General features: G+C 55.2%; 1 protein-coding gene across 6 annotated transcripts; it reads left to right on the top strand.

Moving 5' to 3' along the window:
- Nucleotides 1–1860: 1860 nt before the first annotated feature.
- On the top strand, nt 1861–27673 carry Tspoap1 (TSPO associated protein 1). 6 transcript variants are annotated; one of them, XR_007107775.1, is made up of 33 exons: nt 1861–3019; nt 3821–3928; nt 4184–4312; nt 4882–5061; nt 5603–5788; nt 7021–7098; nt 7185–7268; nt 7528–7617; nt 7749–7871; nt 8127–8231; nt 9618–9668; nt 10063–10083; nt 10900–11104; nt 11711–11883; nt 13097–13212; nt 13488–13597; nt 16606–17433; nt 17593–17744; nt 18065–18442; nt 18529–18768; nt 19118–19303; nt 19868–20713; nt 21321–21420; nt 21521–21672; nt 22312–22480; nt 22864–22935; nt 23356–23388; nt 23551–23654; nt 23739–23810; nt 24006–24116; nt 24341–24426; nt 24746–24807; nt 26551–26630. XR_007107775.1 is itself a non-coding variant. In XM_047545696.1 (32 exons), exons 1-31 carry the CDS (start codon nt 2690–2692, stop codon nt 24773–24775), a joined length of 5562 nt encoding a protein of 1853 aa, XP_047401652.1. In that variant the 5' UTR covers nt 1861–2689; the 3' UTR covers nt 24776–24807; nt 26551–26688. The 6 variants fall into 6 exon arrangements, 5 of the variants coding, with proteins under 5 accessions (XP_047401652.1, XP_047401656.1, XP_047401651.1 ...); XM_047545696.1 differs by lacking the exon at nt 24341–24426 and having other exon boundaries at nt 26551–26688; XM_047545698.1 differs by lacking the exons at nt 24341–24426; nt 24746–24807 and having other exon boundaries at nt 1915–1990; nt 2832–3019; nt 26551–27673.
- The last annotated feature ends 7 nt before the right edge of the window (nt 27674–27680 follow it).

Genomic DNA, 27680 nt, shown 5'->3' with positions numbered 1-27680 from the left:
TCTCACTGAGTTGCTTAGGGTCTCGCTAAGTTGCTGAGGCTGGCTTTGAACTTAGGATTCTCCTGCCTCAGTCTCCCCAGCCACTGGGATTACAGGCATCCACCACCGTGCACCCAGCTTGAAAGTATTTTTTACAAAATTGTGTCTGTAATGACCATGACTTTTTCTTGTCAATATTCTATTAATAATACAGTATAACAGTTGTTTACCTAATATTTACATGATATTAGGTATTATAAATAATTTAGAGAAGATTTAAAGTATATAGGAGGGGCTAGTAATGTAGCTTAGTGGTAATTCCCTAGCATGCATGGGGTCCTGAGTTAGATCCCTAACACCTAAAAACAAAACAAAAAACAAAAAGAAAAAAAGAAAGGAAAAAGAAAAAAGTATGTGGTAGTATGTGTGTAGTTTATGTACAAGCACTACGCCATTTTATATAAGGGACTTGAGTGTCTCAATTTTGGTATCCTGGGAGGTGGGTCCTGGAACCAATCCCCATTAGATACAGAGGGATGATTATATGTGTAACCATATCATCATATACAATGTCACTGTATGTCATTATGCATATTTACATGTCTGTATGTGCGTCATTACATATTGTTAATGCCACATAATGACATCATATATATATCCTGATACAGGTGCTGCGATTTATAAACTCACACAAGGATGGCCTCACACACATAATAGGCTATGCACAGATACTGGCAACATAGACACATGCAACATTCATATGTATACACCAATGAGATTCATAGAGAACAGTACACATGTATACAATGCCCCCCAAGTGCAGAGAAATAAAAGTGTTCGTTACATGTGTATGCACATAACCATTAGGTGCATGAGTACATTCACTGACCTAAACAGTGGTAACACACATCTGGTAGTGGCATGCATACTGCTCTAACACTGCTTTAGGGAAGTGAAGATGTCACCTCCTCTCCAAGTACTCCCTCCCTTTAGTTCCATCAGCTCTGACCTGGGTGGAGTCCACTGTCAGGGGCTCTGTGGTTTAGTGCTATTGCTGCTATTCCTCAGGGGTGCCACACGAGGGCCCCCAACCTTGGCTGAGTCTGGCTTGTCTGCTCAGTCTCAGGTTCAGAGGAGAGAGGGGCTGCCTCTCCAAGGCCTCTTCCAATATCCTTGTTTCTAGGAACTCCATCTAGACCCCTGCCCCACAGACAGGCTGACTCCTGGATTGGGGGGGTTTCCCACAACCTTGTTCTCAAAAGCTGTTTTCTTATAGCAAAAGAGTCTAAGGCTAGACAAAAAATGAACTTTCCGAGAATTCAGGGCAAAAGCAGCCCTACAGGTCACATGATCTCCCTCTGCTGGCTTGGGACAGGCAGGTTGGTCTTCAAATGTGGTCTTCCAGGAGGAAGCTGAAGCAACTTTCTCAGTTGATTTCTACCTCCCTGCTTCTATCTTCCTGTTTTCATCCTTTTATTTCTCTTTGTTTCCTCTCAAATCCTGTGTTTCCTAGTCTTGCTCTTCTCCATGGTTGGATCTGTTACATCCTCCCTGTCTCTGTCTCCACCAGTCTCACCAGATGTAAGGAGGATGTCTCCAGCCTGCTTGCCTCTGGACCCAGGAAGGTGTGAGGGCACGTGGGGACAAGGGGTGGGGAGGCCATGTGTGGGGGGCGCTGAGCTGACATCCCGTGAGGAACCTGCTCTTCCCTCTATCCCAACCCTGCCAGCCGGTCCAGCCCACCAGTCCAGCGACATCGCCATGGAAACCAGCAGCTGACTTCCTATTGGTGGGCGGGAGGGGAGGAGGAGGGGGAGGGGTGGGCTGGCTCTCCCCCGCTCCCCCCGCATTCTGAGACTCAGCCCTCCTCCGCGCCCACCATCTCGGGGCTCCGGGACTGTAAGGGACCCCTGCAGTCCCCCGAGCTGAGGCTAGCAGGGACAGAGACTATGAGGCAAGCAGCCCATCGACCCAGGCCTCCTTAGGACCAGCCCGGCCACCCAGCAAGCGAGTGAGCAGCAGCCGAGAGGAGCGGGAGATAAAGACCACAAGGAACCATTGGGGATCACCCCCAGCAGCTCCTGAGGACCCTAGCCAGGCTGAGGGGTCATGATGGATAGCCAGACTCACAGATGCTGACAGAAACACACCGATACCGATGCACGCAGCTGCACAAAACTGACACACTCAGATACAACCAGTGACAGCATCACACACTGCCACAGCCCTGCAATACAGACACCCCCACACACAGAAACAACTGGCAACTCCGAAACCAACACAGACAGTGACACACAACACCACATTCTTCAACACACACAAGTGGGGGCACCCATCCACCAAACACATACAAGACAGCGTTGACCTGCAGGGACAGACCTGGAGACACACACGCATACCCTCACCCAGGCACTGCTGGTGGTGGCCTCTGCACATCCTCCCCACCCCCACGGGGACACCCTCGCCTCCCCATATACTCGAGCACACACACAAGCACATACCAACATACTCCCAGTTCCAGCTCCGGCAGCCCTGACGCCTTCTGCAGCCTCCTTCGTGGGTGGGGAAGGGCTCAGCCAACCTTGGATGGAACCTCGGTGAAGCCAAGAGCTCAGAGGGGAAGGGTCTGGCCTGGCATGACCATTGAAAGTCCCCTCATTTGGCTGGGTGATGTTCCCTGGCCTGGGTTCTGGGGCTCCTTGGCAGTATCATGGAGCAACTGACAACCCTCCCTCGGCCTGGGAACCCAGGCACCATGGAACCCTGGGCACTGCCCGCCTGGCAGAGATGGACTCCGGGCCAGGGGGGCGATCCTGGAGACACAGCCCCAGGCACTGCTGACACTCCGATAGTTCTGCAGGTTGGAGAACTGAGGCCTGAGGAGAGCTCCGAGCCTGAGGGAATCCAGAGCCCCAGGCCCATGGGGGGCATTGACCCTGAAGGAGCAGAGGCTGGTCTGCCCAGCCTGGGGCAGCAAGCAGTGATCTCTGGTCGTGGTTGCCTGAGGCTGGAGGATGAAGAGGTGGAGGCTTTGACTAAGGTAAGGGGGCTGGGAGGGCTGGGGTCTGCAAGCTGGGGCCTCTTACCATGTCCTCTAGCGTGGCCAGGATGCAAGACAGGATATACAACCCCGTTGCCCACCTCTTCTCTCTGTCTGTCTGTCCGAGAGTCTGTCTCTGTGACTATCTGTCCTCCCTTCATTGGATATGAATCTCAGTGACTCCAATTTTTTTTTTTAACTATTTGTCTGTCATCTCCACCTGTCTGTCTATATCTGGCCCTGCCCCCTCTGCGTGTCTCTGTCTGACAGTCTGTCCGTCTGTGTGTCCTCCACCATCAGTCTCTGTCCTTGGGGGCTGGGGGATTTTGGGGGTGTGAAGCTACATAGTGGAATCAGAGTATGGAGGAAAGATTCAGTGAGAGGGCTCAGTGTGGGGCTGAGCCATGGAGGACAAGTTCTGGGTGGCTGCGAGCAGTCTCCTGTAGAAGATGGAGGGATCAGGACTTTGGGAGAGCACAGAGGACTTGCCAACCAAGAGCAGTCTGGAGAAATGGGAATGGAAGCTTGAGCTGGCATTGGTTAGGATAAGGTGGGGGGACAGTAAGTAAGGGAACAGTAAGGAAGGCCCCAGGTTGGGGGCTGTGTGCCACTGAGGGCAGGAAGGATGGGATGGTCCCTTCTCCTAGCCCCCTGTGCCCCTCTCTGAAGGCCTGGGACATAGGACAGAACCTTCTCGTCTCCTGTTTCCTTAGACTGTGGAGGTGAGACGCTTCCACATGGAGGGCTCTTACTGGTGGGCTGGGTCCCTGAGGCACTGTCGCTGGTCCTTTCCCATGCCAGGCCAAGCTGAACATGGGCTTCGGTGATAGACCCAATCTGGAGCTGCTGAGGGCCCTGGGGGAGCTGCAGCAGCGCTGTGCCATCCTTAAGGAGGAAAACCAGATGCTGGTGAGGCTCGGCAAACGGTGTCCTGAGACCTGGCTGGAGCCAGGCCCTCTGTCTCAGTGCATTCCTCACCCCTTGAACATCTCTCTGAGAGAAGTCACATGGAGGTGACAGTCCCAAGACCCAGAGAGGGTGAACCCTTGCCCAGAGTTGCCAAGGATCCCACTGTGATCCTGGGCTCTAGCCCAAACCCGAGCAGTAGGATTGGGTTTGTGGGGTGTGCCCTACATGCTACAATTCTGACTGACCCCTTGTCAGAGAAAGAGCAGCTTCCCTGAGACAGAGGAGAAGGTGCGGAGGCTGAAGCGGAAGAACGCAGAACTGGCGGTCATTGCCAAGCGCCTGGAGGAGAGGGCCCGGAAGCTCCAGGAAACAAACCTGAGGGTGGTGAGGACAGGAGGCTGCTGGGCTGAGGCTGGGTGACCTGGGAAGAGGGGAAGCAGGGGCTGGGCCTCAGGGGCTGGGACTTGGGAGTCAGACTCTTAGCACCTAGAAAAGCAGGAATCCAAGAAGGGTTGGGGGTAGGAAGGACCAATGCTGGTCTGGTGAGTGGGCTGAAGGTTTCTGAGGCTACAAGAGGGAGAGAAGGGCTGAGTGGGGAGGTTCCTGAGCAGGCAGGGAGCAGAATTCTGGTAGCCTGTGCTGGCTGCAGCCTCCTGCTGAGCTAATCATAGGAGGTGGAGAACTGGAGTGGGGGCAGGGACAAGGTCCATCACAGTGGTAGCCAAATTAACAGCATCCTTTGGGTCTAAACTAAGATGTGGAGTTAAACCCTCTTAGTCTTGGTTGGGGACTGCTGGGATGGGGTGGAGTGAAGCTCCCTGTTCTCTGTGACCCCAGTCTGGGTGGAAGCAGGAAGCCAGGTTTCATCCTAATTCTCCTTGGGGAGAAGCAGAGGAATGGGAGAAGTGCCCTAGCCCCCAGGTGATCACTGGCCTTACCCCTCCTCTGGCTAGGTAAGTGCTCCGGTGCCTGGACCAGGGGCCAGCTTGGAGTTTTGCCGGAAAGCCCTAGCCCGCCAGCGAGCCCGGGATCTCAGTGAGACAGCCAGTGCACTGCTGGCCAAGGACAAGCAGATTGCTGCCTTGCAGCGGGAGTGCAGGGAGCTGCAGGCCAGGCTCACTCTGGTGGGAAAGGTGCGAGGAGGTCCTGGTCCCCGCTTTCTACTCAGCCCTATGCAGGGCAGTCTGCCTGGTTGTGGGATGTGGACGAGATGTTAATGAGATGCAAATGAAAAGGGAAGGTGGAGGCTGCTGGGGAGTAGGTTCCCCTGGCAACGGCCCAGGTGGGAGAGGGGAGAAGGAGCCTGAATTGAAGCGGGTGGAGCCAAGAGTCCCAGACCTGGACCTGTCTGTGCTTCAGGTTTAAGGCTGTGTGCCAGTGGACCTGGAAGGTCTGGAGGTATGAATTCACACAAACTTGTGAAGGCATTTATCACAGTGGCGGGCACTGTGCGAGGACCCAGTAAATGAGTTGCTGTGAATGTCTGCACCGGCTAGTGGAAACGTGTGGCTGTGTACGAAAGCACATATGACCGGCATGTATGCATAGGAGGGTGCGCGGGTTGCCGCACATCTGAGCCCCTCCAGTAAGGTGGTGGGCTGGCTCTGCCTGGAATGGTGTTGGGGCAGGTAGGGGTTAGTTACATCTGATTCCCCTCCCGGTCCTCCACTCCAGGAGGGTCCCCAGTGGCTCCACGTGCGGGACTTCGACCGGTTGCTGCGCGAGTCCCAGCGGGAGGTGCTGCGGCTGCAGAGGCAGATCGCCTTGCGCAACCAGCAGGAGCCGCCCCAGCCACCGCGGCTCCCGGGCTCCACTGCCCGGGCCAGAGCAGGGGCGCCAGCCCCGGGGGCCCCGGGAGAGGTGAGAGCCGGCGCAAGGGCAGGTGTGTGGGTGTGCGCAGATGAGGGGTGGGGGCGACCCGGGGATCTCCTCGCTGCTTCCCAATCAAAGCCGTACTCGCATTCCCAGGGTGATGTGCGTATTCCCAGGTCTAGGGAGCCCTCTCGACCAGGGGCAGGGTCTCCTCTTAGCCTCCAGCACTCGTACCTGCGCGGCTCCCTCCCCCGCGGGGGTTCCGGGGTTCCGCCCTCCGCAGGCCTGCTCCCCGTGGGGCCAGACTGGTCGCCCCTGCCGAGGCGCCAGTGGTACATCCCGGCCGCAAATCCCTGGTTGCCCTGGCAGCCGCCCGGGGCCCAGCCCGCGCCGCCTCCTCCCGTAGCGGCAGTAGAGTGGGGACGCCCCCTTCAGCGCCCGCCTGGCCAGGCCTGGCCCCGGCTAGCTGGGGGTGGCAGTGCGTCCAACCGGGTTCCAGGTATGGGTGACCTTCACTGAGTGCGGGGCTTAGGCAGCCCCTGCCCGGAGGGCCAGGGACCAACTCCAGACCCCCAGAACCTAGGGATCTGGCTCTTCATCCTAGGTGGGCAGCATCTAGGTCCGCCTCCTTCTGGGAAGAGGGGTGGGAGGAGGGACCCAATAGTGATGAAAGCCGCGGGGTGGGGGATGCTGCTTGCTCAGATTTTGTCCCTCTGGCTGGCCCACGGAGGAACCCCTCCCATCAAGACTCATCCTCCCCAAAAGTTTGCACTTCAGTTGCGATAGGGTGGGCGTGGGGAAGCCAGGAGGAGGGTCTGACCAGTCTTCCAGTGCTGCCGGCCAAGCCCAGATTTGGATGATTCAGAACCCCTAGCTCTGGGAACACCACATCCCTGGGGGCCCACACGGCCTCCTAATTCTCTGTCAGTCGCTGAAGGACACTCAGGACAGTTATTGAGTGCAGAGCAGGGCAGCTGCTGGAAGCTAAAAAGGGAAAGCTTTGGCCTGGATAAAGGACCCATCTCCCAGGGCACACGTGGGTCCCAGGATCTCAAAGCACTTATGGCTGGGGGATATGGGGTACTGCCTCCATACTTCTGCATCAGCTGATGTTGAGAGGGGGTGGGTAGACAGCACCCTTACCCTCCTCTTCCCTGGCAGGTTTCTCATTGCTGACCATGCCATGAGGTGGGAACCTCCCATAGGTAGGCTGGGTTGGGGACAGGCTGCCCTAGGGCGCCATTCTCAGGTCCCAGCCTCCTGTCCTTGGGCATTTCCAGGCCACACCTCAGGAGGATGTGGAGAGCCCACCCGTGGTCCTAGGGGAGCCTGAGAAACAGCCAAGGGTGCAGCAGCTGGTAAGTCCTAGGTCAAGGGCTGGAGGAGACCTACTGTGGGCAGAACCGCCTTCTACCATGAGGAGCCCTTGGTTCTGTCCCCACAGGAGTCTGAGCTCAGCAAGAAGAGAAAGAAATGTGAAAGCCTGGAGCAGGAAGCCCGGAAAAAGCAGAGGCGATGTGAGGAGCTGGTGAGCTCTTGAGGTGGCCCAGGGTCCAGCTCCTCTCTTCCCCCAGGCCAGGGACATGTTGGACTCCCTCAGCTCTGCTCCTGCCCCACCTGTCCTTAAAAACACACTTTTTCCTCCTGTTCAGGGGTGCTTTCCCTTCCTGGCTGAAGCAGGTTCCCAGCAGGGGAGGGAGGCCTTGCTTGGGAGGGCAGGATTCTCTGTGTGAAGAGAGAGGAGTGTGGGTCCTGAGCCCTCTCCAGAGATCCACTGCTCTCCTCAGGAACTGCAGCTGAGAGAAGCCCAGAATGAGAATGCCCGCCTGGTGGAGGAGAACTCTCGGCTCAGTGGGAGAGCCTCGGAGAGGGAGCAGGTACCACTTCTGCTCTGCCAGGTCTTGGTCCTGGCCCAGGGGGCTACTCCTGGAGTACTGTTCTACCTGGTGAAGGAGCAGGTGGGACAAAAGTGCACACATCCAACTCCCTGCCAATGTCCCTTTGCCAGGTTGAGTGGGAGAATGTGGAGCTGAGGGGCCAGCTCCTGGGGGTGACACAGGAGAGGGACTCAGCCCTTCAAAAGAGCCAGGGCCTGCAGAGCAAGCTGGAGAGCCTGGAGCAGGTGCTGAAGGTGAGGAGGCTGTGTAGGTGGGGGAGGGTATTCTGCCTTGGCACAGGGACAAAGTGAGATAGTAGAATATGCCCTATGCGGGGCAGTGGGGACTGAGGTCCTGTCCTGGGGCAGCCAACTCCTTGCCTTCTTTGGCCTCAGTTTTTAATAGAGGGAAACTGGAGCAGATGGTCTCTGAGGCTCCTTCATCTTAGATTTTCTGTGGAAGTGTAGCAGAGCGAGGGCTCTGGCCTTGACCTAGAGTCTTGTTTTCAGCACATGCGGGAGGTGGCCCAGCGGCGGCAGCAGCTGGAGGTGGAGCATGAGCAGGCTCGGCTCAGCCTGCGGGAGAAGCAGGAGGAGGTTCGCCGGCTGCAGCAGGTGGGAACAGGAGTGAGGAAGGTGGTGGACTGCTTGCCACCCACTCATTCAACAAGCACAGCTTTGACACCCACTCATTCAACAAGCACATGCTGAGCGCCCACTGTGTACTAGACCCTGTGCTAGGCACTGGAGGAAAGCAGCAAACAGAGACCTGGTCCCTGGCCCATCATCAAATAAGCAGACCCCCGAATGAGATGATTTCAGACACCAACACACACAGTGGTGATGTGACAAGCTGAGATGGAATGAGGAGCTACTTTAGACAGGTCATCAGGAAAGGCCTTCCTGAAGAGGTGACAATTAAGCTAATACCCCAGAGATGAGAAGGGGTCAGTCAGGAGAGTCATGGCAGAGCAGGCCAGGTAGAGGGGATACTGTGGCAGGGAAGAGCTACGGGGAGGGCCCAAGAGCAGTGTGACTAGAGTGTAGTAAGGGACTGACAGAGCAGCAGGAGTTGGGCCTTAGAGGCTGTGGGAAGTTTGGATATTTTGTTCTATGAATGGTTAAAATCTGTTGAAAGATTCTAAGCAGAGAGGTGACATGATCTGATTCATAATTGGTGGAATGTAGCAGGAGATCAGATATTAGTGGCTATGGCAGTGGTCCAGGAGGGAAGTGATGGTCATCTGGACCATAGTGCAGGTGACAAGGGAGGAAGAAATGAGTGGATAGATTTGAAATATGGTTTAGAGATAGAATTGACAAGACTCACCGTGGGATTCCAGTTGAGCCCCAACTTGGTTGCCCATTTGCTGTACGAACCCTGGGGAAGGATGATGGGGCACCAGCTTTGAGAGGTGGAGAATCCTGAGTTCTGTTTTGTTTGGGTCATGTGCTAAACGTTCACCGTAGGCAGTCGAATACCCGAGTCTGGAGTTCTGGGGAAGTTGGCCATGGAGATATTTGGAGCCATCAATGTGCTCAGTTGTGTGACTAGACCCTTCTTGAGAGAGTAGGGAGTAGAAAGTGACCCAGCACTGTGTCCAGGGGAACCCTAACATCCCAACATTCCAAGGGGTAGAAGACAAGGGGCAGGCAAAACCAAACCAAAACAAAAAGACAAAAAACAAACAAACAAAAACAACAACCTAAAACTCAGAAGGAGCATGAAAGAGGTAGAAGGAACCAGCAGGGAGGATGTTCCAGAAAGAAAAACCCTGTCAGGCCCCACCTCGCCTGGATCCTTCGACCTTTGCTAAGGCATGGCTCAGGCTGGGAGTGCAGGAGGGGGAAACCCTCAGCCTTCTCCTTCCTAGACCCCTTTCCTTTTCTCCCTTTCTCTCTTCCATCCCTCCCCTCCCCCATCCCTCCCTCATACCCCCTTGACCCCACCCTCAGTCCCCCAGCCTTCCCTACCAGTATTTTGCCTCTTTCTGTTGGTAGGCCCAGGCAGAAGCCAAGAGGGAACATGAAGGGGCTGTCCAGCTGCTGGAGGTAGGGTCCCCGGAAGTGGCCACCAGCTCTACTACCTTGGCAGAAGGCAGGGGACTTCAAACAGAGCTATAATGAACTGTGTGTGTGTAGAAGTTGGGGGTAGGATGGGGGTGTAGGAGGGTCTGGGGGAATCCCCTCCATCATTGGCCTGTTTTTCAGGCAGGGGCTTAGGGGACAGGGGCTCCTGAGTCAGGTGGCAGCAGTCTCCCATTACCACCCACTCCAGAGGCTGCCTTTACCCTGAAATGTCCTTTCATTTAGGAATTTCTCAGTCAACTCAGGGAGCTGACTGGATGATGTCCCCTTAGGCCCCCTTCTCTCTCTCCCTCCCTCTGGGTTAGTGACCTTCAGGGCTCAGGGTTTAACTTTTCTGCACTTTCTTTCTCTGCCACAGTCTACCTTGGATTCCATGCAGGTACGGCCTCCTTACCCCTCTCTCTCCTTTGGGTATTCCCTTCCTATGCCTCTCCCACATCCTTGCCCTCAGGTAGATGTGCTCTGAAGTCCAGTAATTCACTTAAAATCACCAGTACCTGGCTAGAGCCAAGTTCTGATGGGAAAAACAAATCCTGTAGGAGTGAATATCCTGAAGTGTGGCCCAGGCATCTCAAGGGGTCCTAACTCTTCTGTCTAACAGAGGGGATGTGTCCCAAAGCAGACTGAAACTCTGAAGCTGGGCTGAGGTTCCTACAGGACACGTGGGCTATTCCCTCACCTCAGACCTGTTGCTGTGCCTGGCACACACAGGACTTTCCCTCCTGTGGGCTCTCAGACCAAGAGGAAGTTTGCCATCAATTGACGCATGATCTTTGTGATAGTGGCCAGGGGAGAGTCCCTGATCTTGGGACTCTCCTGATACCTGAGAAAAGTTCCCAAGAACTGGCCCATTCCTGTCACAAAGCTGTCCCCACGATCCCTGGAATCTCTCACCCACCCCTCTTGAGGGTGACAAGGGATGGAGCTGAGAAAACTCCTGTGGGGGTACTGGTGGTGGTGATGGGGAGGGAGGGGATCCCTTCTGGCCTGGAAACTGTTCAGAAGCAGAAGTGCCATCGTCTAGGGCATACGGGTTGGTTAGATGACTGGCAAGCCCAGGCCCAGGGTTTGGTGTCTAGGATGGGGAGCTGGGTCGATGTGCTCTGGAGCCCAGCGTGAGGCTGTGTGGAACTGGCACAGGCTGGCGCTGGGTAGCTCTGCTCGGCCTGGCATCTCATGGTGGGTCTTGGCCCAGGCCCGGGTTCGAGAGCTGGAGGAGCAGTGTCGCAGCCAGACGGAGCGCTTCAGCCTTTTGGCACAGGAGCTCCAGGCTTTCCGTCTGCACCCAGGCCCCTTGGATCTGCTCACTTCTGCCCTGGGCTGCAGTGCCCTGGGGGACCACCCACCACCCCCCTGCTGCTGCTCCACCCCCCAGCCCTGTCGGGGTTCTGGCCCCAAAGGTAAGGGACCCAGCAACTTTGGCTTAGAATTCCCAGGCCTGGGGCTTTTGTATAGAGCAGGAGGTTCAGGATCAGAGAAGGGCAGTAACTCATCCAAAGTCACCAGTACTTTGCTAGAGCCAAGCTCTGATGGGGACAAAGCCTGTAGGAGTGAATATCCTGAAGTGTGACCCAGGCATTGCAGGCCATGGTTCCTTTTCCTCTGACTAAATGTCTGTGGGAGTTGGGTGCTAGACCCTAAGAGTCAGTAGCAGGTAGAGTCCAGGCTTGGCGGGGAGGGGGTGATCAGTTACATCTGTTGATCTTAGCTCCACTCAACAGCTAATGAGAGTTTGAACATATTTCTTAACCCCTCTGGGCCATAGTTTGCCAAGGCCTAAACTAGGAATAATTAAATGCAAGCTGATCTGAGGACCATGTGAAATAATATATGTAAATCACCTATACCTCTGCTTAATAAGTTTCCCTGCAAATATTTCCCTTCTTAAAGAAGTAAGGAAATCCGACTGTGGAGGGCCTGACCCTCATATCCAGGAGGCTCCACCCTATCTTCCTGGTCCCTCCTCAGGCCACAGATCCCAAGCCCACGTGCCATCTTCTCTTTAGACCTTGACCTCCCGCCGGGCTCACCTGGGCGCTGTGTCCAAAAGTCTTCCGAGCCTGCCCCTGCCACCCTTATCGGGGTCCCTCGAAGGACAGCCAAGAAGGCAGAGTCTCTCTCTAATTCCTCTCGCTCTGAGTCAATCCACAACAGCCCCAAGTCATGCCCTACACCAGAGGTTAGTGCTGGGGAGGGGACCCTGGGGTTCTGGTATTGGCTTGGGCCAGCGAAGATTGGCCCTGACCTCTTCTGGGGCCCCTAGGATTTGGGTGGCCTCTGGTCCCAAGTTGGGAGGTACATGCTCTATGGATATCTTTCATGGGCAGGGAATCTCAGGCGGAGCCTATAACTCCTTTCTAGAGCTGACCTACCAGCCCTCCCCCGTTGGGTTCCAGGGAAGCCCTAGAGTCGTGGGTTGGTTGGAGGAGACACTTTGGCACCAAGATCCACACGAGACTATGCATAAAAGCATCTGCAGAGAGGCAGATTATTATATAAGAAAGAGTACAGATTCTGGGATTCAAATCCCATCGACTTAGACAAGTCATTCACCCTTTCTGGACTTCGGTTTCCGTATCTGACTATTGAGGATAAAAAAACCTGCTTTCTAAGGTTGAGAGGATTGCATGAAAAAAAAAATAAGGAAAAGCGCCTCTGAGCGGGGAGCCCAGCAGATGCTTAACATGTGGCATCTGTTATCATTACCAAGTTGTTGAGCATCCCTCGCAGTTCTTCTAATCACCTCATTCCTTTTTTTCTACCCACAAATTCCTCAAAGTGAAGGGGAGCAGGTCAGGAGCAGCCTTGCTACCAGGTTTCAAGAGGGGTAAAACCAGGCCCCGGGGCTCTGCTGCCCCCTTGTGGGATAGAATAGTGTTGGTTTTGGATTTGGTGGTGAAGGGGCTGCCCACTGGGTGGCCTTCTCCCAGTGGACAGGAAGTTCTGAGTTCCAGGACTGAACACTGTTCCCTGGCTAGAGTCAGGAACCTCTCCAATCCCTTCTGCCTCCTTACTTCCAGCTCTTTACAATCAAGATTCTTTGCTGCGTTTTTACCTTAAGGAGTCAAACTGCCTTTGATGTCTACTCTCTATAGCAGTGTGGCCTGGCCCCCTCTGGGGTGTGGGGAGCGCCCTTATTTACTGGTCTGGTTCAGTAGAGACCAGGACTCAGGGAGGGGTCCAGGTTGCCCCCTTTGTCCCTGCTTAGGGCAGCTAGGTGCGCCTTTAGAAAACACTGGGTCCTTGCTACTCCTGGTCTTGCCAGCATGTTTGTATTCACTCTCCCTTATCAAAGCAGCTAGCTGGTCCTCCTCTGGTCCAGTCTAGAACCTTCCTGATTTGCCTTTGGCTCTGGGTCCTGGAGAGAAACCAGCCTTTTCTGTCTTCCCCAGGTGGACACAGCCAGTGAGGTGGAGGAGCTAGAGGTGGACAGTGTGTCCCAGCTCCCAACAGCCCCAGAGGGCAACCCAGGAGGAGCCAGGATCCAGGTCTTCCTAGCTCGCTATAGGTGAGCCCATCACCCTTGCTTCTCCCCACCAGCATTTGGGGTGTACGGGAGGAATGGGCTGGGTGGAGACAGAGACTTTTGGAGATGGCGGGGTGGCAAGAACCCAAGTTGGACATGTTCTCATAACCTGGTTGAGCAAAGGTGGGTGCAGTGAATGCTGTACATGGCTAAAGGTGGAAAGCATGTCTCCATAAAGGCTTAGTCCATGGGAGAGATGACAGGTGTGGAGATGCAATAGGTTTCTGTCCTCTTCTTCCTTGCAACCTCCCCAACAGCTACAACCCCTTCGAGGGTCCCAACGAGAATCCAGAGGCAGAACTTCCCCTGACAGCTGGAGAGTACATTTACATCTATGGCAACATGGATGAAGATGGCTTTTTTGAAGGTAGGACAGTAGTAGGGCTCATTTTGTCCATTCCCCTGCCTTTAAGCCTCAGTTCCTGAGACCTCCATCCATCCATCTCCACTCCCCAACATGCTTAGTCCACCATAACTTTTCAGTCTCAGCCAGGAGGCATACAGAGATCTGGCAGTCAGTGGGGAAAGAGAAAAATGGGGTCTGGTCTTCTGATAGGTTAGGGCATACCACACAGTCCAGAGAACGGACAGTGTCACAGGAGATTTGGACTAGATTAATTTTGGTGCCAGTAAAAAGAGCATGGCAGTGTTTAACAGTAGTGGCACGTGAGGTCAGGCCTGTAGTGTAGAGTTGATGCTGGACTCCAGTTAAGTATGGGGAGGAAGGATCAGGGTGCAGATCCCAGGAGAAAGGATTGGCACATGGTGAGCATCTGTCAGGACCCAGACAGGGCATGAGCTTCAGAGCTCATCAGACAACCAAGGCAGATGCCTGACTGAGACTGGACCACATGGCAGAGCTACAGAAGGGATGGCCTTGGGAGCCTCCTTCAGGGTGGTCCTGGCCCAGGCACCAGGCAATGACATGTGGGGTGTCCTGTGGGTGGAGTCTTAGGAAAGGGGTCAGATCTGAGTGTGGAACACTGAAAGCTTTGGAGTCTGCTCAGCCCTTTCCCTGGGGCCTGGACCTCTTATTTGAACAGCAGCTGGAAATGATGGTATGTGACTTCATGGCCCAAATAGCTAAACTCTCCATAGGGGTAGATTCTGAGAGCAGAATTAAATAACTTCCAGGAGAACAGTACTTTTTTATGAAAAGAAAAAAAAAAAAAATTCAGAGGTTGGGGGCAACAACCTTAAGTATCAACTCACCCCAAATTACTGGAATTGAAACTATACAGTCTGGGGGGGGGAGTGAAACTGAGATAGATTTAGGGCTATGTGAAAAACTGGGTGCAGGACACCATATTCCTTGTCCTGCTTTAGTAAGGGACTGCTTCATCTAGTCCCAAATGTACTGTTCTCAGTGGCATGGACTTCACGGCTACAAGCCCGGCAACAAGCCCGACTCTGGCCCAGGCTTCAACTTGGGTCTTGCAAGTTGTAGATTCATGTAGTACGAGGATACTTTAATCCATACTCCTTAGTGCTGGTGCTTATATTAATTGTCTAGGGCTGCCATGCAAATCAGCACCAACTGGGGCCTTTAAACAACAGACTACTGGAAGCCATAGTCCGAAATCATGGTGTCAGCAGGGCTGTACTTCCCCTGGAGGTTCTTGGGGGAGATCCATTTCTTGTCTCTTTCAGCTTCTGGTGGCTCCAGGTGTTCCTTGGCTTGTGGCCACGTCACTCCAATCTCTGCAATTGTGGTCACATTGCCTCCTCCTCTTCTGAGTGTCTCTCCTCTGGTGTCTTACAAGGACAGTTATGAGATTTAGGACCCACCCAGATAATATAGGATGATTGCAGATCAAGGTTCTTAACTACATTTGCAAAGATGCTTTTTCCTATTAAGGTCATATTCTTAGGTTCCAGGGATTAGAACACGGACATATTTTTAGGTGGCCACTATTCAACCTATTACAGGGCTTATTATATTATCTTACTTATTGAGAATCCTTATTATTTCTTCAGGTTCCCTTTATTTTTCTTATAGTATAAAGCAGAGGGGTGGGAGGGAGAAAGAATATGAATATGAGTGTGTTGGGGGCACAAGTAACTGTGGGGAAAACTCCCAGACACTCTGTAACTCAGCCCTGCTGACACCGGACCTCTGCCTGGAGCCCTGGCCCAGGCTTCTGCTTCCCAGTAAGGCCCTGCAAGCCATGAGCTGTCTATTCCCTGAAAATTCATTTCCTTCTTTAAATTGGCTATGACTTGACATATGTGGGTCCTGCTTTCTTCTCCATTAACATCCCTCAAACAAACAGCAACAAATGTTTTTAAAAACTCTCTCATTGAGTCTTCGGGAGAACCAACACAGGTAAAAAACGCACCACTGGTTACTGCCTGGATTGACTGCTGGCCATACTCCTAGACATAGACCTCCTGTGGGTCCTGATCCCTCCTAGAACCCACAGTGGGTCTTTTCTCTGTCTTATTGTCTCTAAAAATTCATTCCCTCTCCCTGATGAGGGGGTTGTTTCCTTCTTCCTTTATGTAAAACTCACTGGAGGAGTTTTCCAATCAGCAGAATTTTCTTTTCTTCTTCTTCTTATATTTTTGGTTCTGGGGATTGAACCCCGGGCCTTGCACATGCTAAGCATGTGCTCTACCACTGAAAAACACCTCCAGCTATTGTAAAAATTTTTTTAAAAATTTGAGAGAAAGTCTCACTAGGTTTCCCAGGCTGGCCTCAAACTTGTGTTCCTTCTGCCTCAGCTTCTGAAATGGTTGGGATTATAGGTATCCACCGTCATGCTTGGTTTCTTCTTCTTTTTTTTAACTTTTTTTAATATGAAAGTTTTCAAATGTATGGAAAAATCAAAGAATAGTACAATGAACACCTATAGATTTTACAATTGTTTACACTTTACCACATTTGCTTTATCCATATGTAGGTCAAAAAATGATTTTAAAGAAAGTTGTAGACATTCTGACATCTTACTTAGAAATACTTGAAGATGCATTGCCTTAGGACAAGGACATTCTCCTATGTCCTTGCAGCACCAGCGTCACCTGGGATCTTGCTAGAAATGCAGAAGTTTAGCCCCACCCAGACCTAACTGAATTAGAATCTGCATTTTAACAAATCTGCAGTTGACTCATATACACATTAAAACTTAAGAAGTACTGTCCTGTATAATGACAATACTATTATTACAACTATGCAAACCAGCAATAATTCTCTAACCCGGACTTTGACTACTCTTGTCTTTTAAAAGTACTGACAGGTAAATGTTGATTGAACCAAATACTTAAAGAAGATCACCCACTGGCCGTTGCTAAAATGCATTTATTGGACTGGTTTTTCTTTACCTCCTCTCTGTCTGTCTTCCCCTTCCCTACCTTTTCCTGTCCTCCCTCTGCCAGGGGAGCTCATGGATGGCCGAAGGGGTCTGGTCCCTTCCAATTTTGTAGAGCGTGTGTCTGATGACGACCTCCTGACCTCCCTCCCTCCGGAGTTGGCTGATTTGTCCCACAGCTCAGGCCCTGAACTCAGTTTCCTGAGCGGAGGTGGGGGTGGCAGCAGTAGCGGGGGCCAGAGCAGCGGGGGACGTAGCCAGCCCAGACCGGAGGAGGATCCGGGGGATGAGCTCAGTCTGAGCCCCTCACCGGAGGGCCTGGGCGAGCCTCCTGCTGTGCCTTATCCCCGCCATCTGGTGGTCCTCAAGCAGCTGGCCCACAGTGTGGTGCTGGCCTGGGAGCTGCCTCCTGAACGTGTAGAACTACGTGGCTTCCATATCTGCGTGAACGGGGAGCTGCATCAGGCCCTGGGGCCCGGGGCACCTCCCAAGGCTGTGCTTGAGAACTTGGACTTGCAGGCCGGGCCCCTCCATCTTTCTGTCCAGGCCCTGACCAGCAGGGGCAGTTCCGACCCTCTGCGCTGTTGCTTGGCTGTGGGTGCTCGGGCTGGGGTGGTACCTAGCCAGCTGCGGGTCCATCGGTTGACAGCCACGTCTGCTGAGATCACCTGGGTGCCCAGCAATAGCAACTTGGCCCATGCCATCTACCTCAATGGGGAAGAGTGCCCGTCTGCCCGCCCCAGCACCTACTGGGCCACCTTCTGCCACCTGCGGCCTGGCACGCTGTATCAGGCCCGAGTGGAGGCTCAGCTCCCTTCCCGAGGGTCCTGGGAACCAGGCTGGGAGAAGCTGGACCAGCGGGCTGCCACGGTGCAGTTCACCACACTCCCAGCAGGTATGCCGGTGTGGGCTCCTCTGTCTGTAATGCCCAGGAGTTGTGATGATGGCGGAGGAGCCTGGCCCTATTTGTGTTTTCAGGGAAATGGCGGAGTGGGCTGGTATCTATGGCAGGAAGTGTCCTATATTTCTGGATCTTGTGCCCCACTTCCCTCAGGCCCACCTGATGCCCCCCTGGATGTACAGATTGAGCCAGGCCCCTCCCCTGGAATCTTGATCATTAGTTGGCTCCCAGTCACCATCGATGCTGCTGGCACCTCCAATGGCGTCCGGGTCACAGGCTATGCCATCTATGCTGATGGGCAGAAGGTATGACCTGGGGACCCCACCTGCCTGTACCCTGGGGACAGGCGGTGGGTCCCTCCTTGCCATGCTCAGAGGCCTACTTTCCCTGGCTTTGCAAAGATGCCCAGTGCTTGGCATTTGGGCTCTAAGTGGAAGATTGGCTAAGAGTAGCGTATGAGGGATTTGGTGAAAACTGCGCCACCACTGGCCGGGAGGACGAATGAGATAAGGCAAGCGAAGGGCAAGGCAGAATGCCCAGCAGGATGCCGGCGCCACTGTGGTCACTGTTACCGCACTTGGCTGTCTCTGCCTCATGGTCCTCTCCTGTGCACCTTCCCCTGCAGATCATGGAGGTGGCGTCACCCACAGCAGGCAGCGTGCTGGTGGAGTTGTCCCAGCTGCAGCTGCTTCAGGTGTGCCACAAGGTGGTTGTGCGGACCATGTCGCCCCACGGCGAGTCGGCTGACTCCATTCCAGCCCCTATTGCTCCAGCTCTGACTCCAGCCTGCTTGCCAGCCAGGGTCTCCTGCCCCTCACCACGACCAAGCCCAGAGGCCAGAACACCCCTTGCTCCAGCCTCCCCAGGACCTGGGGACCCCAGCTCTCCCCTCTGGTGTCCTGCCCCCCATGGAACTCAAGATCCCCCAGGAGGCCCCCCTGCAAGCCCTTCCAGAGAGATGCCAAAAGGACCCCAGGAGGAACCTCCAGCACCTTGCTCCCAGGTACCCTGTCTGGGTGGAGGGGAAGCAGGTGCAGGTTGGGAGACAGGCCCTGGGTTTGGGCCCTTTCTCAGGGCTCTGCGTTCCAGGAGGAGGCTGGGGCAGCTGTCCTAGGTGCCTCAGAGGAGAAGAGGACCAGCGAGCCATCCCTGGGTGAAGGAGGCCCTGATCCTGCAGTTCCCTTCCTGGCCAAGCAGGAGGCCACGTGGACAGCGGGAGAGGCCAGCCCCACAGCTGGCCCCACTCAGGCAACACCAGCCCAGAGGATGCCAAGTACTGAGACCTGCTGCGGAGGAGAAGCCGGACCTGGGCTGAGACCCAGGGCTGAGGTAGAGGTTGGGGACACACTGTGCCACCTCACGGAATCAGGGCTTGCCCCCTTCCTTTTGTCTCCTTCCCAAATTTGGTTGCCCTCTTCACTTGTCTTCTGCTCTGCTCTGGCTCTGACGCCTTTGTGTTGTGTGTCTGTTCCTTCGTTATGTTTCTCTTCCCAGATTTCTCTCTTCTGTTTGGTTTCCATCCTCACGCCCATTGCAACACACACCCAGCTCTGGGCATGCCTCCTTCTTCTTCTGCCAAGGGATCTTTCTTATTCTGGCTGGAGCTGACCCTGCCTTGGGTCCCCTGTTCCTCCTCGCAGCCCTTTCTGTCTTTCCTTGCTTTTCTCTCCCCTTGCAGAGAGAGGACATGGCAGAGCTTGGGGTTCGTCTGGTGAACTCCCTTGTGGATCATGGCCGCAACTCAGACCTTTCAGACATCCAGGAGGAGGAGGAAGAGGAGGAGGAGGATGAGGAGCTGGGTTCCAGGACCTGCTCCTTCCAGAAGCAGGTTGCTGGCAACAACGTCAGGGAGAATGGGGCCAAGGTAACGAGGTGGGGAGGGGCTGGTGGGCCCCAGATCTCAGGCTCCAGGGGCTTCTACCCTGTGTGTCAGCTGCTGCTTCAGGCACCACTGAGTGTCAGCAACATCCTAGGTGTGTGGCCTGGGCCCTGTCCTAAGCACCAGACATGACGAAACCCAGCATGGGCCTTGGCCCTACTGGGAAGAAAGGGGAGGAGGAGAGCTTGTGTCTACACTTCTTTCCAACCCACTGGATCTAGTGCCCCGACCAGGGGAAGCTGGTGCCATCTGAGAGCCTCTAGGAGGGATGGGGAGGCCTTCCCACTATAACAGGCACAGATAGCAGGTTCTCTGATGCTCTGACCCACAAGGGCTAGTGCCAGATCCTTGGGTGTGTTCCCTGAATCTTCCTCTGGTTCTGCCTGGACATGTGTGTGACTGTCCCTTTGGTTGCTTCCTCTTGGAGGCAGCTGAGGGAGGGTCGTAGGGTTGCCCTAATCCCTGCCCCCATTTAAGGGCAAAGAGCACAGCTCTCTCCTCTTCCCTGTGGACCCCTCTTCCCTGCCGCTCTCTTCTCCCCATCCTCAGTCCCAGCCTGACCCCTTTTGTGAGACTGACAGCGATGAGGAGATCTTGGAGCAGATCCTGGAGCTGCCCCTCCAGCAGTTCTGCAGCAAGAAGCTCTTTAGCATCCCTGAAGAGGAGGAAGAGGAGGACGAGGACCAGGAGGAGCATGAAGAGAAGCCAGGGGCAGGCTGTTCTTCCCAAGACCCTGGCCCACCTGAACCTGCATTGCTGGTGCTGGGCTGTGACAGGGGTCATACCCAAGGGCCTGGCCTGTGTCCCCTGTCTCCTGAGCCCTCCAGGGCCAGGGACCACCTGGAAGATCTATCTGGACTAGTTGGTGGAAGCTGCCGGAGGAGAGGAGGTGGCTCCCCTGAGAAGCCCCTAAACCGCCGGCGACCTCCAGATCCCCGGGAACACTGCAGCCGGCTTCTCAGCAATGGTGGGCCCCAGGCCTCTGCACGTCCAGGCCTCCCACGGGACAGGGCTGGCCTCCCTGTGATTGAGGGCACCAAGGGTGGACTAGAGGCTTGTGGGAGAGGGCGATCAGGCCCTCCCCGGAGGTGCCTCCGTGGCCGGGCCCCAGAATCTGGACTGGCCAGCTGCCTCTCCCCGAAGTGCTTGGAAATCAGCATCGAATATGACTCTGAGGACGAACAGGAAGCAGGCAGCGGGGGCATCAGCATCACCAGCTCCTGTTACCCTGCAGATGGGGAGGCCTGGGGCACAGCACCTATAGCAAGGCCCAGAGGGCCTCTGAAGATCAATTCAGGTCCCAGTCCCTACCCACGCCTCCCAGCCTGGGAGAAAGGGGAGCCAGAGAGGAGAGGGCGCGGTGCGACTGGCAGAGCCAAGGAGCCACCCTCCCGGGTCTGTGCCCTCTCCCCAACCTGGGCAGCCCCCTTCCTGCTGCCACCTGGTGGCCCTGCTTGCTGCCCACTAGCCACTCCCATTCCACGCTGCCGCCTCCATCAGCAGAGGTGGGGCGGGGCCCCCGGCCTCCCTCACCTGCCTCCTGCCACTTGCATTCCACTGCTTTGCTGCTGCTGCTGCTGCTGGTGATTGGAACCGGGATGCACAATATTCTGTTGTCACTGACCGCCAGTTGCTACCTTCAGGCAGGGTGGCCCTTTCCTCTGCGTAGCTAGCTATGTCTTCAGGACAATGACTGCGATGCCATGTCTAGAGTCACCAGCCCTGACGCTGAGGGAGACTGTCTTCTCCTATGCTCCTCGGCCACCTCAGTCCCCTCTACTGCACTCATCCACTAGGGGGGCCGGGGCCTCCCCTCCTGCCCTTCCTGCCTCCGTGGGGGTGTCCGGTGTCTCTTTGAGACTGTGCCGAGGCCCCTGGAGAGGAATGCTGTGCTCCTGTTCTGCTGTGCTGCTTACGCTGCTGGTGGGGCAGAGCCAGGGGAGCGAGGGCCCACCAGGGGGATGGTGTGTCACTTCTGCCATCTGTTGCCCTGTCTTTGCAGACAACAGAGGTTGGTGAGGCCAGAGGGCAGGATTGCTCTGGGCGGAGGGGACCCCAGAAGAGAGGGGCCCGGGTGCCCAGGCCAGGTGCCACTGAGCTGGGTGAGCATCTACTGGGGGCTGGGCTAGACCTGTGAGAGCCTTTCCTAACCTGTTCTATGGAGCTCATTGAGTCTCTGCCCTATTTTAATCCTCTCCACAGCTCCACCAAGGAGCCCCCCAGAAGCACTGGTTCACCAGGACCTACCCATCAGGCTCTTTGTGGCTCTGTTTGACTATGACCCCGTGTCAATGTCGCCCAACCCGGATGCTGGAGAAGAGGAGCTCCCTTTCCGGGAGGGCCAGATCCTGAAGGTGATTGACATACCTCTTTGGACCCAGAGCACCAGACTCTCGCCAACATCCTGCATCCGCCCTCCTCTCTTCACTGGAGACATCAGAGCTGGGGACTAGGGGGCAGAGAGAACATGGCCCCTGGAGCCAGAGAATGGGGTTCAGACCTTGCCTTTGCCATGTCTAGCTGTGTAACCTTGAGTAGATGACCTAACTCCTCTGGCCCTCAGTTTCCTCACTGGTAGAGGGGGGACGATGTGGTGTCTGCCTCATAGGGTTGTTTGTGGAGTGATTAATTTAATGCACATGCAATGCTTAACCTGCCTGGCCCATAGCACAATGTGATGATTTGTTGTTAACATTACCATTTTTATTGTTCCTCCAAATTTTGACTGAAGCTCTTTTATTGTTTCTCTGAAATTGGGAAGCTCCCATCTGAGTGCACTGAGGGAAAGTCTGTTGACAGCGATGGTGATACAGAGGGGTGTTTTCTCCTATTCTTCTGATTTTTTGCTGTTCCGCCCTCTTTTCTGTTCCATGGCCTACAGAAGAGAGAACATTCCTCTGTGGTTCCAAGTGGGATGCTTGCAGGGTTCAGGGCCTGAGGGTGCAGGAAGTGAACTGAACTAGCCTCCTGAGACAACTGGTCTTTGCCTCCAGGTGTTTGGGGAGAAGGATGCTGATGGCTTTTACCAGGGTGAATGTGGGGGCCGGACGGGCTATATCCCCTGCAACATGGTGGCTGAGGTGGCTGTGGACAGTCCTGTGGGGAGACAGCAGCTACTCCAGCGGGGCTATTTATCTCCAGATGTTGTCCTTGAGGGCTCAGGTATGTCCCTCATCCACTTCCTGAAGGTAACTCCAGTTCCAAACCAACCCATTCTGAGTAATTTGCATGTCTGGGATGGCTGGATGCCTGTTTATCCAGAGTCCAGCACAGCCACTGGAGCCTGAGAGAGACCAAGGTGTCTTACCACATGAGATGGAAGTCTGTTTAGGAACCCCAGGGATGGCCTGTTTAGTAGGATGCGATGATACCAGTCATATATTTTGGGTCCTGGGTATCAGGTGTGGCTCTTATTAGGGATGTGAGAGGAGGGCCTTAAAAAGCAAGCTCAGAAAGCCCTGAAGGGAGATTCCAGAATCTGTCCTGTTCTTCCCACCTCCCCTGCCTCAGTTTCTCTCTTATATCCACTTGCCTTCCTGGATCAGGAAATGGTCCCTTTGTGTACTCTACGGCCCGCACAGCTGGGCCTCCCCCCAAGCCACGCCGCTCCAAGAAAGGTAAGACCCCATTCTCCATTGGTCCCAGGATGGTAAGTGTAGATTGGGAGTGGGGTGGCACAGCTAGACTCTCTGGGGAGACGTGTGGGGTTTTGAGATAATGGAATCGGAGTAGACCTCTAGTCACATCCACCACTTCCGGGAGGGGGACTTTGTTCTGGTGGGGATTAAGGCTGGTTTGCCAGGTCTTGGGCTCCCAAAGCACTTGACTGTAAATTCTGTGCAGCCTGGACAATGTCACGTGCCCTTTCTGGGCCTTAGTTCACTGCTGAACAAATGTGTTGGGTCGATGTGCTCTCTGAGCCTACCCACTCCTGCAGTCTTTGTGTGAGGGCGAGCCTCCTCCCTGCCCTGGACCACTCCCAGTCTGGTATGAAGACGAAGGGCAGGATGAGGCTCAGAGGCACATTCTCTCCACAGCGGAGGCAGAAGGCCCTGTCCAGCCCTGTCCAGGTGAGGGGCCATCCCCAGGGAAGGGGTGTTAGGGTGGGGCGGTCCCTCTGGCCTCTCCCCGAGGGCTACCACCAGTGGGGTGGTGGTGAACGGGGGTCATCAGGCCTCCAGTGTAGAGGTTACTATGCAGTAGGGGCTCTCAAGAAAGTCTTCCCTCCGTAGGGCCCCCCAAGCTGATTCCCTCTGCTGACCTGAAATCTCCCCGCCCTATGGTGGCTGCATTTGACTATGACCCCCGGGAGAACTCCCCCAACATGGACGTGGAGGTGAGGACCCTCAGGCACTGCCTAGTGGTGGCGGTGGTGGCAGGGCCTCCTGGGCCTGAGGCCTGCTTCCTGCTCTCTCCGCAGGCAGAGCTGTCCTTCAGGGCTGGGGATGTCATTACCGTGTTTGGGAACATGGACGATGATGGCTTCTACTACGTGAGAACATTGTGGGGGAGGGTGCACCATGCCCAGCTCACCAGTGAGGCGGGGGATGGGCAAGGGTCCTGGAGAAATGGACCAGGTGCCTCTCTTGATAGTGATGTTGGCCCCAGGCTGTTCTCCAGGGGCCTCAGGATCAAGGGGGCAAGGCTGATCTTTCCCGTCTCAACCTCACCAGCATCTCCTCCCCAGGGTGAACTGAACGGACAAAGGGGCCTAGTTCCATCCAATTTCCTGGAGGGACCTGGGCCTGAAGCAGGCAGTCCATACAGGGAGCCTGGGATTCCCCAAGCGGAGAGTCAGGTCAGTGAGGAGCTGGGCTTCCAACTCAGCTTTTGGTCTCTACCCTGCTGGTGTGATGGGAACAGGACAGTGTGGTGGGGAAGCAGAACCAGGGTGATAAGGCAGGTGAGCTCTGCCACCAGAGCAGAGCTGCCGAGTTGCCACCAGAGGGGGACCCTGCAGCCTGCCCTCAGGATGTGCCCTTGTCTGCAGAAAAGGGATGGCTGTGACCCTGACCCCCGCAGGCCATCTGACCCCAGCTGCCAAGACCCTGGGGCTGATGCAGGGGAAAGGGCCCTGTGGACAAGGACCCGTCCGCCCTCCTCCTCTGGTCAGTCACAGCCCTGGTTTCAGGCGCTTTCACCTGCTGGGTCTCCCAGGGCCTTTTGAAGCCAGTGGCCCAGCAAGGCCAGCTTCCTGGGTTCTCACTCTTACAGCTTGCCTCTCCTTGAGGTGGGTGGAATATGAGGAAGCCTCCAGCCACAGAGAGCAGGGAGGGGTGAGGAGGCCAAGTCCCAACCAGAAAACCCAGGGCCTCCACGAGCAGACGCCAAGTGGGAGTCGCCCCACACCCGGGCCACCTGGTGACTGGGCAGAGAGCATGCAGGTCTGTCGGTAACCCATCTCCTCTCTTTGTTCCTTGTTCTCAGAGAATGAGGAGGAGAAGAGTCCAGTGCTAGATGGAGATAGATATATGTAGAGAGAGCAACATGTAAGTGGGGGGACTGGCCCCCTATGTACCATGTGACCCCCATTCCCTAATTCACCACAACCAGACAGCACCCCTTTGTCTCCAGTGGAGCTGACCTGGCTTTTCCATTTTCTTCCAGGGAATGGGGGAGGGAGATCTTGCCATGGACCAGATTTGGGTGTGGGATCATCCTCCCCCTCTCTGATCCCCTGTCTTGCCTTTACCCTGGGAGTTGTCATAGGAGTACATGTCATCTTGGCAAATGACGCCCCATGTTAGCTGACTAGTATTCTGTCACATATGCAGCTTATAGAACATTACCTGACACCCATGTTATGACTCATCAGTGGTATGCTGACACTATATGACTATGGTCTTATGATATTGTGATTATTATTGGTGACGGAAAGATGGCATTGTAATATCACCAGTGATAATAGGCTCCCCACCCTTGTCCTCTGCATTAAGACCTGTTATGGAGAAGAGACATGTGCTCTTCTTACTTTCAACTCTGATGGTTCTCTGCTTGGGGGATAGAAGGGAGAGTTTGAACAGTTGGAATTCACAGATAACCCCAAATCATTCTTCTCTGGGGCTCAGAGACACCCCTCCTTTTGTTTCCCCAGCATCCCCTCCCACCTGGGTGTTGGGGAAGGAGCCAGGAGGGAGTGGGAGAGGTCTAGGACTTCCCCACCGGCTGTCAGCCTTGGTGGTAGAGGCTTCAACCTCCAGGTCTGAGCAGACCTCTGGCAGGCCCCGCCAGCTCACCCACAGCCTTGAGGGGGGACCTGTGGCTGTGCCCCCAGCTCCCTCACCTCTCACCTGGGCTCCATGGTTGCTTCTGCCTGGGAACTCGCCAGGCCCTGGGCAGGGATGGGGGTTTGAGGGAGGGAGGAGGGAAGGATGTGCAACCTGGCAAGAGGTGACAAGAGCTCTTCCAGGTCTGGGAGATCCGGGTGGGGATGACTTCCTGGTGGCTCCTCTCTTGGCCCAACCCCCTCTATAGGGCACCAAGGAGCACTGTGTGGGTGGGTCAGAGGCAGAGGGAGCAGCTCAGGGTTGTAAATGGAACTAGGAGCAGATGCAACAAGAGAAAAACCCCTAAAATAGGGGGTGGCCTCCAGAGTTTGTGGGGACTACAAGAAGTCCCTGCCCCACCCCTGCAGTCCCTTCTGGACCTGGCCTCCCTGTAGTCCTCTCAGAGGCCATTCAAGGGAGAGTCCCCATCTCTCTCCCTGTTGTGGGTACTGGCTTCACTTCCTGAAGATCCTGGGGATACTTCATCAACTGGGTTGGTGTGGGTGCTCTTCCTGCCTATGAGGTGCTGTAGGCACTGCCTTCTCTGAGGGGACAGCAGCCTCTAAGCTATCCTTGTTCTTGCTCTCCCTTTCTTGGGAGTGGGTATGGCATGTGGGAAGTCGAGGGCACCCATCCTGAGGGTCAGTTCGGAAAACTTTTGAGCTAGGTCAGCCTGGCACCCTGTAGTGAGACCCAGGGAAGGGAAGGGGCTTTCACCCAGGGTCACAAGTTAGCAAAGCACAACTGAGACCATGTCCCATGGGGCTCCCAGCACAATGCTCCCTCCACATCATCCCCTCATTCGTCTATGTGCTCCATGTGTCCAGGGCAGTGGCGGGTTGGTGAGGCTCTGCCTCTTGGTCATGGGTTGGTAACATGAAAGGCTTAGATACCTGAGGCTGCAAAGAAAAGGAGTCAGGGTGGGGCAGGGGGCCGGCCCTGACCTTTCCTTTTCTCACATTCCAGGACTGGGTCAGCATGACACGAGGGCCTCCAGTGCCCCCAGGCTGGCATCGTGCCCCCAGCCCTGGAAGCCCCTCCAGGACTGAACTGGGGGAGCCACAGGGCACAATTGAGAAGGTACGGGGTCTCCTCTCCAGAGGGAAGCAGCTCCTCAGGAAACTGGGCTCTGGGAAGAAGGAGTGAAGCTGTGGCCCATCCTGCAGGCAGAAGTGGACCCCAGACATTCCCAGGAACCTGTCCTGGCTGGCAGGGAGGCCCCAGCACTCCCGTTTTCTGAGTGAACACTGGATGGGAATCAGAGAGACTTGGCAAAGGTGGGAGCTAGAGGGGTCCTTACGGAGGAATCCTCCAGACGGGCCCCTTCCTCTCCAGGAGGGTAAACTGAGGCCAACAGTGGCCGATGTCACTGAGCACCCAGGCAGACCAGGACTGGACCCCGGACTGTTGACGCCCGTCCGCCCACCTAGTCCAATCCTAGTTCCCCACCGCACTACGCTGATTTCTTCTTTGGCCCTCCCTACTCCCAGGATGGGACTCGGGTCCTCCTGACCACGTCTTCCCTCTCCTGAAGGAAAGTCAGCCCTGGTGTCTCCCCAGTCGGGCGGGCGGAGCCGTGTATATATGTACATACTCAGTGCCTCAGTCCAGCTCCTCCATCTCGCTTCCACTGCACAGGCCCGGGAAGGAGAAAGGCCATGCCAAAGCGGGCCTGACCCCGCCCCACAGTGCTCCACCCCTCCCTGCCCAGGCCTCCTGGTCCCTGTGTCACCCCACCCCTGAAAACCTCGGGGACCAGAGGGCAGAAAGCAGGAGTTGGGTTTGCCTTATTTTGCTCATTGGATTCAACTTCTCTTTTGCGTTTTCTTCTGGCCCCTGTCGGAGTCCAGGGGCTGAGGGAAGGACAGATTTATGCAGCTATTTTCATACATTCCCTGTTGAGAGTGGTCGGGGTCCTCCCTTTAGCCTAACCATCCCATCCCTCACCCTCTGGCTGGGTGAGTCTCTGCATGTTTCCTTCACTGTGGTGGGAGATTGTTTGACTGAACCCCTACGCCCACCTTGGTCTCCAGGGGTGTGGATGGTGGGGGATTTGTTTAAAAAGACATTTTATTATAATAAAGTCTATTTTCACA

Source organism: Sciurus carolinensis, chromosome 3 (assembly GCF_902686445.1).
Source record: "Sciurus carolinensis chromosome 3, mSciCar1.2, whole genome shotgun sequence".
Classification (NCBI taxonomy): Eukaryota; Metazoa; Chordata; class Mammalia; order Rodentia; family Sciuridae; genus Sciurus; species Sciurus carolinensis.
This window is presented reverse-complemented; position numbering and strand designations above follow the sequence as displayed.